This window comes from Neocloeon triangulifer, unplaced genomic scaffold (assembly GCF_031216515.1).
Source record: "Neocloeon triangulifer isolate White Clay Creek 2 clone unplaced genomic scaffold, ASM3121651v1 ptg000014l, whole genome shotgun sequence".
Classification (NCBI taxonomy): Eukaryota; Metazoa; Arthropoda; class Insecta; order Ephemeroptera; family Baetidae; genus Neocloeon; species Neocloeon triangulifer.
In genome coordinates, this window is record NW_026775556.1 from 20,308,368 (window position 1) to 20,323,409 (window position 15,042).

At 34.8% G+C, this 15,042-nt stretch overlaps 1 protein-coding gene across 3 annotated transcripts in view; it reads right to left on the reverse strand.

Moving 5' to 3' along the window:
* The window catches only part of LOC132200422 (tyrosine-protein phosphatase Lar-like), a 165,591-nt gene that overhangs the window by 94,787 nt on the left and 55,762 nt on the right, over positions 1–15,042 (reverse strand). For all 3 annotated transcript variants that reach the window (XM_059625870.1, XM_059625869.1, XM_059625868.1), the window contains exon 2: positions 292–333. In XM_059625870.1, the coding sequence (XP_059481853.1) occupies positions 292–333 (42 nt within the window). The remainder of the gene's footprint in view (positions 1–291; positions 334–15,042) is intronic.

The following is a 15,042-nucleotide window of genomic DNA, read 5'->3' on the forward strand; positions in this document are numbered from 1 at the left end:
TTTAAAAATTAATAATAATATTATTTAAATTAATAATTAATTAATAAAAAATAAATAATAATGAGTAATAGTAGATTATGAAAATTTTACAGAGCCAAAAGAATTTTTATTATTATAATAAAAAAAAAATTGACAAACAACTTTAAAAATTAAAACTAAAGGCAAGACTGGGTAATACCAAAACACAAGTCTTTTGAAAAGTAGCTGAAGCCATTAATGAAATCTTGAGGCATTCAAAATAATCTTCCATTAGCGAGACGCGATCGATTAAGATTGAAAATTGATACTCACGTGATACATATTGCACGAAGGGGAAGACATTCAAGTCGGTGCCTGCAACACAAGAAGATAAAAAATAATGAAAGCAGTCGTCGATGAAAACACATTTATATACATAAATATATATTCGACGGCTGAAAGAGAAAGAGAGAATGGGAATCAATAAACAAAAGTAGTAGAGGGAAAATGAGCCCGAGAGAGAAATCAGCGCCGTGGAATAAATTTCGAGTGTGCGTGTTCGGCCGACATCATCAGCAGGCAGCGACAGTAACAAGTGAAAATTCACACTCACTCTCCGAAAAACTTTGGATTATTTTTCTTTCCTGTGCAACTTTCTTGCTTGACACTCGTCGCAAACTTTTAAATAATAATATATGCAGTCTGAACGACATACATGGAAAAAGAGGGACCTGCAGCAGAGGGTAGCGCAACAATAAAAACAAACTCGGCTGCCAAGTGACTTCCAAAGTAATTTCCTGCCGCTGCTGCTAAAAATAATTCACTTTTTGTTATTGTTTCGAGCCGGCACGTTTTCTGCCCGATTTTTCACGGCACGTCTAATAAACGGCGGAGTGAAATATTACGGTGCTGGGGAACAGGGAGGGGATTTTGTTTAGAAACTTAGGATAATTTTTTTGCAATAAAAATATTCTCCAATGGTTTTGGTGTTTAATAAATTACCAAAAAATTTCTAAAAGAAAAACTGGTCTAATAAAAATAATAGACTTAACCTTAATATCATCAAAATATAATTTGATAATCGTTTTTTGTAATTAAACGAGAAATTGATTATACAGAAGACAATTTTATATATATTCACATGCGTGGGGCGGTTGACTTAAAATTCTGTTAAATGAGTTTGCAGGGCTAATTAATCCAAATTTATTGGTATTTGAAAGATGTTTCAATTGTCAATACAACTTGATTTTACTTTGAAAATTAACACTAAATTTTTTATTTCTGGTTTGGTTTAACTGTTATTCGAATAATTTCCTTTGATTTCATTTTTCTCGGGAAAACGAAAATCAATTGAAATTTATTTTAGATTTTGAAAACAGATATTTCAAATTTTATCTTTTTAATGACAGAAACTGCAAATAAAAAAATTACTTCAGAATCGATAATATATTATTGTTTAAGTATAAAATGAATTGATTCAAATCTGGATTGATACCGACATGAAATAAAAGAATGCTGAACTGCGAGGTGATAAATCTGAACTGACCGTATCAGGAAATCATTATTCAAATTTTTATGTGGCCGGAAAAGCCCGAGCGGTGTTACAATATGGGGCAGGTGAGAGAAAAATCTGATCGAAAAACGTGTAAATGTGATGGAAACGGAGAGGTGGAAGAAGAAAAGACGCCGCCACCGTCAGCACATTTGCATGTGCCACTCACTGATCAAATAACGCCAAGACAGAAGGAACCTCCCCGCAACCCACCATGAATATTTCAATACCCAAATCAGACCCAATCAAATTTGAGGTTCCTCTCGGCCTGCAAATTCGCATTGTTTGCGAGACAATTATTTATTTTTCAAGATTTGCCGTCGGCATTAATTCTACATTCTTCTGGAAAATCTCTTCATCTGAAAGGAACGATGGATTTATCTGCGGTCCCTCTAAGGCGGCCTTTCGAACCGGCTATTATTTTATATCAAAGGACTGATCAGAATTTATTCGCACGGCGGATCCTTTGTGCGAAACGGAGAGGCTACTTCTCAATTTGAATGATATCGCGCAAAGTCTCCCTTTCAATGTGGCGGAGGATTTAAGTGCGTGGGAAGGATTTGGAAGGGAAAAGAAGAGTCCACCCCGGGCACAACACAAGCTTTGATTTTGACCAGAGAGTGGGGCAGTGAAAGATACTTTATAAAACTTTAACGAGAAGTTATTCCTTCAAAAGATTTTTTAGATTATTTTTTTATACGTTTGTAAATAATCATTTTAATAATGAATCCTTGGCGGACATATAACGTTCTGATAATAAATTATGCAAGTTTATAATCGGAACACATAAAATACTTGATAAGTCAAGCAAGGCACACTGCTTTTAATGTTAAAATTTAAGCACAAATCTTGCTCCGTTGGAACTACTTTGTACAAGGATTCAATGTGTTAACTAAAAAAACGACATTTTTCAATATTTAATAAAAACAATTGAAATTTTAAACAAAATTTATTTATTTATTTATAATTCATTATTTTCATAGCATGCATGGGCAAATATAAAGTTTTGAAAGCCGGAAAAGTTCCTTTATTATATAAGACACGAGACGTTTTATACTTTTAATGCAGAAAGACGTTTTTTGAAATTTTTTTACTACTGATGTTGCAGAACTTAATTAAAATTCAAATAATTTTTAACTCTTGGTTTATTTTATCCTCCTAATGCCAGATCTAGAAACACTGTTTATATATTTTTCAATATAATTTTTTAAAGAGCGTATATTATCAATTTTACAATTTAGAAGTGAACTAAAAAATTAATTAATCAAATACAAAAGTAGAGGAATTGCAGATGTATTCATGCTGTAATTGTTGGTTTTCTTGTCATTGAAAATTAAATTTTTACAAAAAAATTAATCAACAATGGTAAATTTAAAAAAAAAAAATGATATTTTTCTTCAAAATCTTTGTCTGTGATTTATGCAATCAGGTCCGCATTAAATAAAAAGCCATGCAAGCTTTCCCTCGCGCCTTTGGAAAAAGAAGCGTGTGCCTGAATGGCGATATTTGCAACGCAGGGGAGATTTGGTGGTTGACCGCAGTTAATGATATACTCGAATTTCATTGCGCCATTGAGCATAGCGGGCAGGTCGGTGGATTCGCAACACGTAAAAAACGTATGGGTGGCTGGAAAGCAGTGAAAAGGGTGGAGAGTCGGAAGGGTGCGCGCCCCATATGTATCCCTTACACGTAGAGCGGCAGTCGGAGGGAAATATATATTTCTCTCTCACCAGCGTGAGCGCCTTTTGGACCCGCTCATGGTTTTTTCCTGGCTCGTCTGTATTGGCGGCGGTCGAAAAAAAAACAAGAAGAAAAGTTCTCCAGTCGTTCAAACTGCCCGGCACGAGCAACAATTAAAAAGCAAACAAAAGGGTTGGCAGACACGCCTATCTCGAGATAAAAACAATTTATTTGGCTGTTCCCCTGTTGTCTGCCGGCCGGCGGAGAGTGAGAGATTTGCCGGTAATTTGTATTCTGGGCGCGGCCGTTGTGCCAGTTATCGAATTTTGCTGCGTTGAGCCGGAAAAATAATTATTAAAGCTGACAACAGAGAGCTGGACATTTTCAAAATATTATATGAATGTAGATGGAGATAATGACCAATAAAATTTAGAGAAAATTTAAATACTACCAGAAAGGAAATTTTAATTCAAAACTTATATATTATTGTAGATAAGTGATATTATATATTGAAAAAATGTTATAACCTTTTAAGAAAAGTAACAAAATATTGCCAATTAATTCATAAAAATAAACAAAAATTTAATTTGATAAACTTAACCAAAATTGTGTGTGTTTTTAAGTAATAATAAGCTGTTTTATTATAATAAATTTATAATTTTTTTCTGTCAATTAATAATTAACTTAATAATTCTCAGCTTCCAGGAAGTTTAGAATTTAATTTTTTCCGTGACTGCAAAATGATTCCAAGCGATCCTCCTTTCATACAATGGAGTGATCGATTTTTTTCGCAATCTTTTTTTTTAAGATTTCCCTCAACGAAATCAAATAAAGGCCCTCCACTTATGTTGGATATTTTTTCATAAACCAAATGCTACTTTTTTCACGTAAAATGCTATTCTCATAACAATGTTGACGTTTTGATGGGGGCAGAGTAACGAGGGTGTGCCATTTATCGGCGGAAAGCCTTGGTCAGAAACGACTAATTGAGATGGAAAAGAGCTCTTCCCACCCACCGGCTGACTGGTTTGGTGACAAATTTTCCGTGCGCGCAGAAGTTGCCCGGCCAGCGCAAAAATCGGTGTGGCCTCCATTAGTGTGGGGGCTGAATAGCAGGTGTACCGCATGATATGACAGCAGACACATCAGGCCCAGCGGAACTAATGCAGTGCGACACTTGCCACACCGGCAGCTGCTCGCCCCGGCCAACTTTATAACTCGCGCAATAATGTATAAATCAAATTTGACAGCACCTGAATTCAAATTCATCTTTTTCATCTCCCGAGCTCAGATCGAGGCCAAACTAAAAAAAAAATATATAAAATAACAAACCCAGTTCGCCCGAGGCTACACTTTCCGCAGAGATCAAACGTCGACTTGTTGTTTTTCTTTAATACGGCCTGGATACAAAAAAAATGAATCTTCTTTTGACAAAAAACGCTCATAATCGGCTAGTGGGAGGTAGGCAACCGGCAGGGCTCGCCCGCCGAGCACTTTGCATAAGTTAATGTTCCGCAGGGGCTCGTAACAAAACACGTCGGCAGCCGCGCCTGCAAGACTCGAATTTTTCATTATCTTGCTCGCGCTCGCCTCTCTATCCTCCGCTTACTTTAATTAAAATACACAGAGGTACCTCGCGAGAGCCTCGTCTCGAATTCTCTGCCGGCGTGGAAAATCATTTGACCTTTGCCCCTCGTCGGCAGCTTAGAAAAATTAATCTCCGTGCTTTTCGCACGTTGAAACTGCTTCTCAGTTAATTTAGAAAAAATAAAAAACTCTTGATATTTTATATTCGAAACATGGTTTATTCTTATATTTCAATAATACGTCTATTTCTAGAAATAACATATATAAAATTTATGTACCTACAGTTCAGAACTAGGAATATTTTGTATAAAATACAATTATAACCTAGGAACGAGGTTGCTACAATTATTTAAAAAATTTAAAAATTAACTTTAAATTCATGGAAAATTTATTTGATATATTAAGATATTTTAGATTGAAACAAATGGTTAAATTTAATAATATTTTAGAAAAAAACGTTTATATGCAAATAATAATACAAATAAAAAATAATATTAATTCAACATTAATTTACAAATAAAACTTGCAAAAGTTATATTTATGATTGAAGTTAAATTTTAAACAACCTAATTTTTATAGGTCAAAATTTTAGAATAAAAATATGCAAAAAAATTATTTAGATTTTTATGCTTCATAAATTATGTATCGGTCAGTTATTTTATTACATTATTTCGTAAAAAAATTTGCTTGGGTTGAAAAATCTAACCTTCGAATAAAATTCAAGAAATATACATAAATGAGGGTCATGAGAGATTTAATATCCTCTGTTTCTGTGAAATATGGCTTAAGAGTTAATTAAGATCATTAGCTTCAGGTTTTGAGGAGTCTTTTCTCTAGTCTTTGTAAGTGCAATTTAAAAAAAATCTTGAGTTTAAAGCAAGTACGAAAAGACTCTTTGTTTCTCGAAATTTTTTTTTGCTACCGTCGCGGAGAAACAAATCCGATAAAATCAATGTTCTGTATGAAAATCCCACGCAAAAACCCGCAGAGTGGAGTCTGAAGAGAGGAGTCTCATCTCGTTTTTCAACAGCGCCGAGGCAGCGTCTGCAAGGAATTGAGACAATTATGTGCCGGGCGTGCGACAAGAAGAAGGCGCGGCTGCACCGGCGATAACAACTGAGCTTCTTTTTCTTGCGCACGGTGTAATGTGCACATCATTTCGTGTTGCTCACATTTGCCGTTAATGAGAGTTGCTTTGTTTTTAAAGGCCTCGGCACGCCGGATTTAAATAATAGCATTAGCAGCGCTGCCCCATAAAGCAGCACAATTAAAAACTTTTTCTCTTCGCTCGGCATTCCCTGCGAGCCGGACCATAATTTTTCCGACTCAGAGGCGCAGCGCGTGTGTTTGCGAGCTGGAAACTTTATACATGCACCGACGAATGAATACTGCTGCACGGATTAGTGATCCAGAAATTGAGTCAACTGCATCAGTCCGGGAGTTAAATGTTAACTATATATATAAAAATAAATGTTGAAATTTCAACTGCAGATAGATGGGAAAAACTATATTTTTATGGAAATAACATATAAAATATAGCTAGAGTAAATAGAGACAGTGAATTTCCAGAGAAAAACGGTTGAATAATTTTCAGCTTGTGTACAAAAAAAAACTTTAATTGGAATGAGTTGATGTATTAATATTTATATGGTAAATTCTAATTATATTGGATGATATAAAACAAATGTTTGTTCTCAAAACTGTTCCATTTTGCTGTAGAAATTTAAATAGTATTTAAGCAAAAAGATCGAAATTACTGAAATGTTGATTAAATTCTGTTGAATAATATTATAACTTATAACTGAGGAATTTCTCAGTTAAAAATAAACAATTCTCATTTACATAAGAGAAAGGCCATAATTTCAATATAATCTTATGTAAGATAATTTTCATTAAGCTTAAGATGATTTTTTTTTAATTGTGGTAAACATCACTTGCAAATACAAATTGAAACTCTTAAAAATAGAAATGGATTTGAAACCATAAAAGAGCCTCTAAGTAATCAAATTGTTTTGTGAACTAATTAAACAATAGAGATTTTTTGCGGCAAAGCCACAAATATAATATATAATCAACAGTCGAATATTAATACTTCAAACTAATAAAAAATATTTTTCAAATTGAGTAAACCCTGTATTTCTCCCAAATTTTTGGGCATATTTTTGTGTCTTTCGAAGCTAAGAAATTCCGATGAAGCCTTTGAAAACGCCCCATTTTGTAAGCATTCAATGCTTTTTGTCTTGCAGTGAAAGCTTTCCGGTATAAGCTCGTGTTTGAGGTTTGATTTTTCATCAAACAAGATCAGGCTCGGCAAAAAGCCAAATTAACCGCCGACCAACGCTCGCACTAAGCCGTTCATTTCATTCAAAGAGCGAAAGAAAAAAAAATGGGGCTAACTTGTTGAGCTTTTCGACGGCTGCTGCAAATCCCACAAATTCCAAACAGAGAGAAAGCGAGAGAGTTTGGCACAAACTTTTCTGCGTTCGTCAGAGCGTGTTTCGAAAATGAGCGCAAAAAGCGCGAGAGAAATAAAATCAATTTTCACTCTCTCGTCTTTATATTCAAAACTTTCTCATCGCGAGAGAGAGAGATTTTGTTTGGCGGAACAACTCGCCGAGGGCTGATCTGTCGGCACCAAGCGATAATCCCCGTTCATGAGAGTGCGGCAAAGTACACACATTGTTAGGGACACGGTTTTCACACATGCGAGTTGTAATCAGGGTTGTGTGTCACCCGGTCCAATAACAAACACACGGCGGAGGAGCGAGGCAAAACAGAAGAGAGAGACAAGCCAGGTTTTGTTGTTCGCAGTCGGAGTGAAAATTGCAATTATTGTGCGTGTCAGCGACGCCATTCTCTCGCTCGACGAAAGCACCGCACTAATGAAGAGCCGCGCCTATTTGCGGTTAATCAGACTACAGGCTGTGTGATCTTCAATTATAACACACGCGAAATGCTCCAGGCACACTCCGTGCGGATTTGGGATTGAATCTGCTGCGAAGATCAAGGAGAGAATTGTGCTAAGAGAGAGAACTTAACTCGAAAGATAGATTCGACTTTGACAGCTACGGTATGATGAATGGTTTGGATGCGTTTGACAGGATGATTGATTTTGAATCAAATTCGCTGCAATTAGTTTGAAAACTAGGCTTAAAACTAGAAATTGCAACATTGTATAGATGTAAATACTTAGAAAATACCTTAGACTGAATTGTTTTCGCTTGAAGAGAACCATAATAGTAGAAATTATGTATGTTCTAAATAATAATAATAATAAATAATAATAAAGAGATTTACAATCTTTTTATGCAAATTATCATAACCTTTTAATACTTTTTTTGTGCTATAAGATAAAACATGCCAATGTAATTTTTTTTCTAGCATAAATTAAAAATTTATTACCATAATATAGTTTTCATTTGGTCATATAACATCACTATTTACTGCAATTTCTTTAATATCAATATTCATTTAGGCTTCAATGATTAAAACTTTTAATTCCAAAAATAATTAATGCTTCTTACACTAAAACATAAAAATGTATCTGTATCAGGTCTGTAATGTAATATAATTTTTTCTTTATGTAAATTCCATTGATTAAAACTATATTAAAGAAATACTTAATTTTTAAATTTTTTTACTTTACTCATGATTTTTTTACAAATTTGATTGTTTTTAAAGTAAATAAATGTTCAATTTGAAGAGATATGTTGATACAGCAGAAAATATTAAAGCGAGCACCACAAAAAAATCTGATTAAGAGACGTTGCTCTCTTTTCTTTCTGCATTGCTAATCTCTCTGTGCTGCAGCTGTGGATTACAATTTTTTTTTGCCAGGTGCACTTCTCCTTTTTCTTTTTCTTGTTCATGAATATGTGCCAGCATTCATATTGAAATGTGAGGACGTATTCCATCTTACTCGCCTCGTCTGGCCTCCGTGCATGCTCTCTTGCCGGTTCGCTTCAAAAGGAGGCTAATGCAAATCACTCTGTCGCAAGGAAAAACTCGCGCGGCCTCCATATGGACAGGACGAAATTCATGGCGCGACACGAAAGGCATATGTCGGCACATAATATGTGTCAAACACGTTTGCATATCTTGCTGATGAAGGCCAGACTCCTCCACTGTGCTCAATTTGATATACACAAAATTTTCTGAAATTTTCTATTTTGAATTGATCAAAAATTAAACGAACTATTAAAATAAAAACTCTATAGGGCGATCAATTCTGCAAATTAAATAAATTTTAAGTACCTTTAATTTTATTTAAAAAACATTGAGTATGAAAAATGACTCACTAGGATAGACTCGTTGCTTAAAATTTACTATATATCATGTATTATTTCCATTATTTCAGCCCATTGAAACTTAAGCGCCTGAGCCTATTTTTAAGTTTTACCCTTTTTTTTAATAAAAGAGACTATTTTGTCGGTCTACTGGAATTCTTTATTTTATCTTAGATTTGAGATAAAAATCCAATAAAATAATTAATTTCAAATAGATGCGTTAAAATTTTGATTTTTCAAATATTATTTTTGAATCGCTTAGCTTAAACCTCTGCATAAATTAGAAATTAGAATTTAATGCTGCTTGTTGCCGGCGCCATTATGATAATATGATAAAATTATGAAAATCAGAGTCAACTTATCCCATCAAGTAGCAAATCACTTTTTATATATTCAAGCGAATAGACCAATTGAGATTCTGAATGTGAAGACGTGGCATTTTTTTATCGTTTTTATGCTGCTGCAAATCAATTCCTCATGCATTATGCATCACTTGAGGAGTAATGCATTTGCAGCACACAATACCATTCGTGATCATAATTCAATCGCGAATTATTTAAAGAAAACGGGATGTGCAAGGTGGATGAATTATTGCCGCGCGCTGCAGATAAAATCAATATCATCCGCCGCGATGGTAGCACCTTATTCAAGTCATAAATTTGACACCGTCGTGGTGGTGGTGGGTGGGAGGGTGGCAGTATTTTATATTTTCTCGTCTCGCCCAGTTGTGGTTTTTCCTGCCGCCGCCGCTGTGTATTATTATTATTCATGGCTTCAAATTATACACCAGAGCTGTCGTAAAGACTGATAACGCCGAAGAGATTTATTCGCGAGCGCCGATTGCGATCAGAACACGCCGTTGCCTTCTTCGCCGCCGCGGCTCTAAACAAACTAATAATTTTTCACCTGCTCTGAAAATTGCCATTTAGGGGCTTAAGGGGATCTTAAACGTCAAGCCAATGCGCTTGCAAGAGAAACAATTCAAATAAATCATTGAAACTATCACGATTTTTTAATTAGTTTATGAAAAAAAATGTAATATATAATATAATTAAAATTGTCATCTTTTAATCCAAAGAATTACATCACGATGAATACATTGATTGATTTTCTTCTAGAAAAATCTTATTTTCATTATTCGAATAATTCAACGATATCATTTATTCATCTGTAATTGGTAAACATCCAATATAAAAAAGGGCAATGACTTGGACTAAAATTAGAAAGAGGTCTAAAGAACGGTTGTCTTCATTTAGAAATTTCAAAAATCATGTCTTGCTTCACAGTTGTTCTTTAAAAACTATTAATTTTGCCAGCGTTTTTTAATGGAAAAATTAATTTTGCAAATTTTTGCGTAAGATAAAATAATTTATAGCTATTTGTAAAATTTAATTAATTAATTAAAAGTTTGTAAGATATGATTTATTGAACTTTTATTAAGTTACAGATTTTTTGTTTCATATAATAGATATTCTATTAAAAAAAATATCAAACACTATTTCTCTTGCCAATAAGCCCAGTTAATAAAAGAGTCAATGCCCTTCAGTTTCAGGTCTGGTCACTAGATAGGCCAGTCCGGCACTGGTTTCACTCAGAATTGCTCTTCTAAATTAAAAAATCTTAAAAAGCACAAAATGAAAAGAAAATAAATTATTTTTTCCCCCACGACACCTCAAAAGTATAAAATTTCATAAAGAACCTTTTCGTAATAATCAGTATTATTATTTTTATTTGCTGATATGTTTTTGGAGGAAATCCAAATCCACCTATCTTCCTTCACCGTCACGCTTGTGGTTTTTAAAAGGTATCATTTTAGGCAGTCAGAACACAGCAAGGCCAGAGGCAATTCTTGCGTCACCAGGAAGATATTGGAAATGTTTTATGGAACCCGGCAACTTTTTCTCATTTCAATGGAAACGCTCGGAAAAAGAGCGAGTCGGCGCCGGCCTTCCGCAGAAAGAGATGAAAATCTTTCGAGGGAAAAAAATATATAAAATACAAAACTGGGCCGGCTCGCGTGCTCGTGGCCAAAAGTCATAAAGGCCGCAATGATTATGGAGCCGAAAGGAATTGGCCGTAAAGCCCGAAAATAAATAATAAAGGAATTCATTTGTGGTTTTAATAAGGCTGGAGGTCAGACCGACAATAAAAAAAAATCCCACTCGACGCCGCCGGCAGTTTAGGCAGTTATCAAATCTAGCCGAGCGTAAAAATCGTCCCGAGTTAATTAAGAACACCCTCTCTTGAAAAAGAATTATGAAAAAATCAGCATAAACATTATTTTTTGCTGAACACATAATCAGCCGGATTTTAATCAGCGGGTCGTGTTATTATTATTTTGGGCCGGAGAATAATGGAATGGAGTGGGTGTTGGGTATCGTTGCGGCCGATCATCCTCTTCATATATTCTCGACCGCACCACCGGGCCGGATTAAATGAATTATTTTGGCTGATAAGTAGCACGCAGGTCATTAGTCAAAGCACACTCATGAGAGAAAGAGGACCGTATACGAAAATGGTCGCGCACTTATGCTATTTTGTAAACGTGCACAGCCGCATGCGTGACTCCCATAATATGAATTTGCGGCGCGTTGCGACAGTAAAGGGCGAAACTATTTGTAAAAACTGACTCTAATTGAGCATAACGCTCGCCCACTCGAAAAATATTACAAATATAAAAGAGTTAAGTAGGAGTTAATGGAAAAGTAATTTTCTTCAAGTGGCCTGCAAACTTTTTCTTTGGTAAAATTTCATTATACACGTTATGGGCAGAAATTGCCTTTGTGATAGATCAATAAACACAATTTGCAACAGTACACTAAAATTTTCCTATTTTTTATACACCAAGTTAATAAAAATTAAATACTGTCCTTTATATAGCAATGTGTTTAAGGGCTTTTGAGATTAGAAATTAATTATAATTATTAAAATATATTTTTTCAATGAAAACAATTGATATTTTTAAGCTATTTCTAAAAGAGCATAGCTCATGTCTTTTGAATTTAATTTGCAGAGAGACAGGTGAATGAATATCAGACAAATATTACAAAAGTAAAACTATTAAAATTAATGCTATAATAATAAATTCAATATTAAAAGTGATATGTAAGGAAAGGTTGATGAAATATTACAGACATTTTAAGGAAAAAGGCAGCTCAATATGGTTGTTAATTAATATCAACAATATTAATCTGATATTTATGACGTTTTATGAACTTCAAAATTAGAGGAATTATCTTAATTAATCTATGTTTAATTATTAAATTTTCAAAATTTAATTTTCCTGTCATCAAGGGCAAAAATTATTGGCTTGTTATTTCTCCTTCTTTCTACATGCAGTCGGTTTTCATAACGCAAATAATTTGAGGTTTTGAATGAATTTTAAATCAGTGTAAACAAGGAAATGGTTGTGTTTAATTTTGTCCAAATTCCAACCGTGCGTATATAGAAGTAATCCGAATCTTCAGTCTCTCTGTCAGCTTGCGTTCTGTATTCCTGAGAGCAAGAGAATCTTTGAAACGTGAAACCAGGCTCAGGGCTCAAATATTGCTGGAATATATGGTGAGGAGGCGTCGGCACACACGCAGAGTCTGGTTTGCGTTTGAGAGGTTCGCCCAAGAGGAGTTCTGGCTCGTCAAATTCGCGGTCTGTGTGCTTTGCACATTCATTGCGCATTAATTTAAGCCATTTGATGAAATGTAAATAGCGCGAGACACGGAGTGAGACGGGGAATGAAAAGACACAGAATCCACTTTGGCGCCGTAATGCAGCTCAATTCAAATTTCGCGCAGCCACACACTCTTTATCCCCGGCGCGCGTATAAATAATTCTGTAGCCACTCAAGTGCAATTTATTGCACCGCGGAAGCGCAAACACGACGTTCGCGCAATGCAGGGGATTATTTCGCCGACGAGCAAACCGCGACGTTTTATTTTGCCGACCAGACGACACAGACTAATCCTCGTGTTATTCCGTGACGCTTTGCTGCTACTTTTCTATCGCACACACAAAATTCTTTCTGATTTAAATTTTGATTCCACAGTCCCGTGTTATTTCAACTGCATAGAAATATAATTCATTTTTGCAATGAAATATAAAAATTCGATGCTTCAAAAAAAAAACTTTAAAAAAGTTTTAGATTAGGTTAGGAAGGAATGGAACAAGAAAATTAATTTTTTACAAACTTTTTTTAAATCTAGATTTAGTAAAAAATGATACTATAATTATTTAGCTTTTAATGCAATTTTTCTTTACATCTATTTAACATGATAAAATTTATTTACTTATTTATGCAAACGATTCAGTGGACGGAATATTATTGTTGGTAACTTGAAACTGCGAACTTTGTGTTGTGTGTGGGTTGGAATCTGCCTCACAGAGAAATTTGGCAGCCTGCGCTCTCTCCTGAGCTATTTTCCTCCTTGTTGTGTTGGTGGTCGGGCTTTTTGAAATTACATTAGCGTGATGGAAGAGGCCTTTGCAGCCAGAAAGGCTCAGCTATGGTCGATGCGGATGCAAGGGTGGTTACCAAAAGAAGAAGAAGAAGCCTTTTCCTGTTAGGGAAACGGGATGATGCGGGAGAGAGATTTTTTTAATGTTTGGCTTTACTGATTTCTTCATTCATCATCATCAAGATTCCTCTTACGCATTATGGTTTTCATCTCAATTTACGTTTAATTAGAAGTAAATAATTCAAGATTTTTTTTCCTTCTATACTTATAAATGATTAAGATGCGGAGATTTCACAATTAAGGAGTGGAATTGAAATTGTTTTTTTGATGAAATCATGCAGGCATAAATTTTTTTTTTTTTTTTTTGATAAGTACACACTTGAATTGAATTTAAAACTTTTTGTTTAAGATAAAAAAGAAATCCATTTGTGAAACGCCTGAGCTGAGATCAATCTTATTAATAACTGCGAGAATATAAACTAATTTAACTTTTTTCTATTAAACATATTTTAAGTATGTGCAATTACTATAAGTAACCTCGAGCAAATGGCTTTGAATTTAATATTAAATATAAGTTTCAAATGAAAACCAGTTCTGGCATTAAGAATATTTAATTATTTAAATAATTTTTGATTCGTAGCGTCAATGTTGAATTTTAAAAAGCCTCGTTGAGAACGACAAATTGAGTTTTGTTTCTACATGAATAAATTTCTACATAAACAGACCTTGAAGAATAAATAATAAATAAATAAATAAATTTAACTCTACCTGCTGGGACCAGTTTGTGATATTATAGCATAATCTTGCAAATCGAGGTAGAATAAAAACCTTTCAATACAATCCAAGCATGGAATAATTCTATTCACTTCTTAAAATATAAGATTAAAGGTTAAAACCATCATCAATTATTGATTTTTTTTTAATGCTGTTCAGAAAAATAGTTGCATTTTAAATAGTTTATCCATAATTATTATACTTACCGATTCAAAGATTCAGACAAAAAGAAAAGTTTATAAATTTAGGTGGTGTTCTTTTGGAGAAAAGTTTTGAAGTGTTTGGCAATAATCCAGTTTGACCGCACGACAGATAATCTTGTGACGGATGCGCTGCACCCACTTTGCGGCTCCACCTGCACGAGGTGCGCCGCGGTTAGCTGGCGGCGCTAAGGGTGTTTCTGGCGGGCCTAAATAAAACGCCAATAATGGCACCCCTGGTAGCTCGTTTATCTTCGTTAGCCGCCGCCGCGGTTGTACACCTTCTGTGTGTAGTAATGTATGCCAGCACGGCTTGTTTCCAAACAAACTTGTGCTCTTTCTCTTTTTTTTTATATTCGCGTCGCCCTTTCTCACCGCCCTCCTTTCTTTGTGCGATGCACACCACCTGCATTACAGCTAGACCTCTTAAACACACAACGCCACCACCTGATCTCTCTCTCCATATTCATATTGCGCGCCGGCCGTAATGTGTGTTCTGCATGAAAAGAAAATCAAGAGATGACGGCCCTGATGGCTGCTTGCTTGGCGCACGG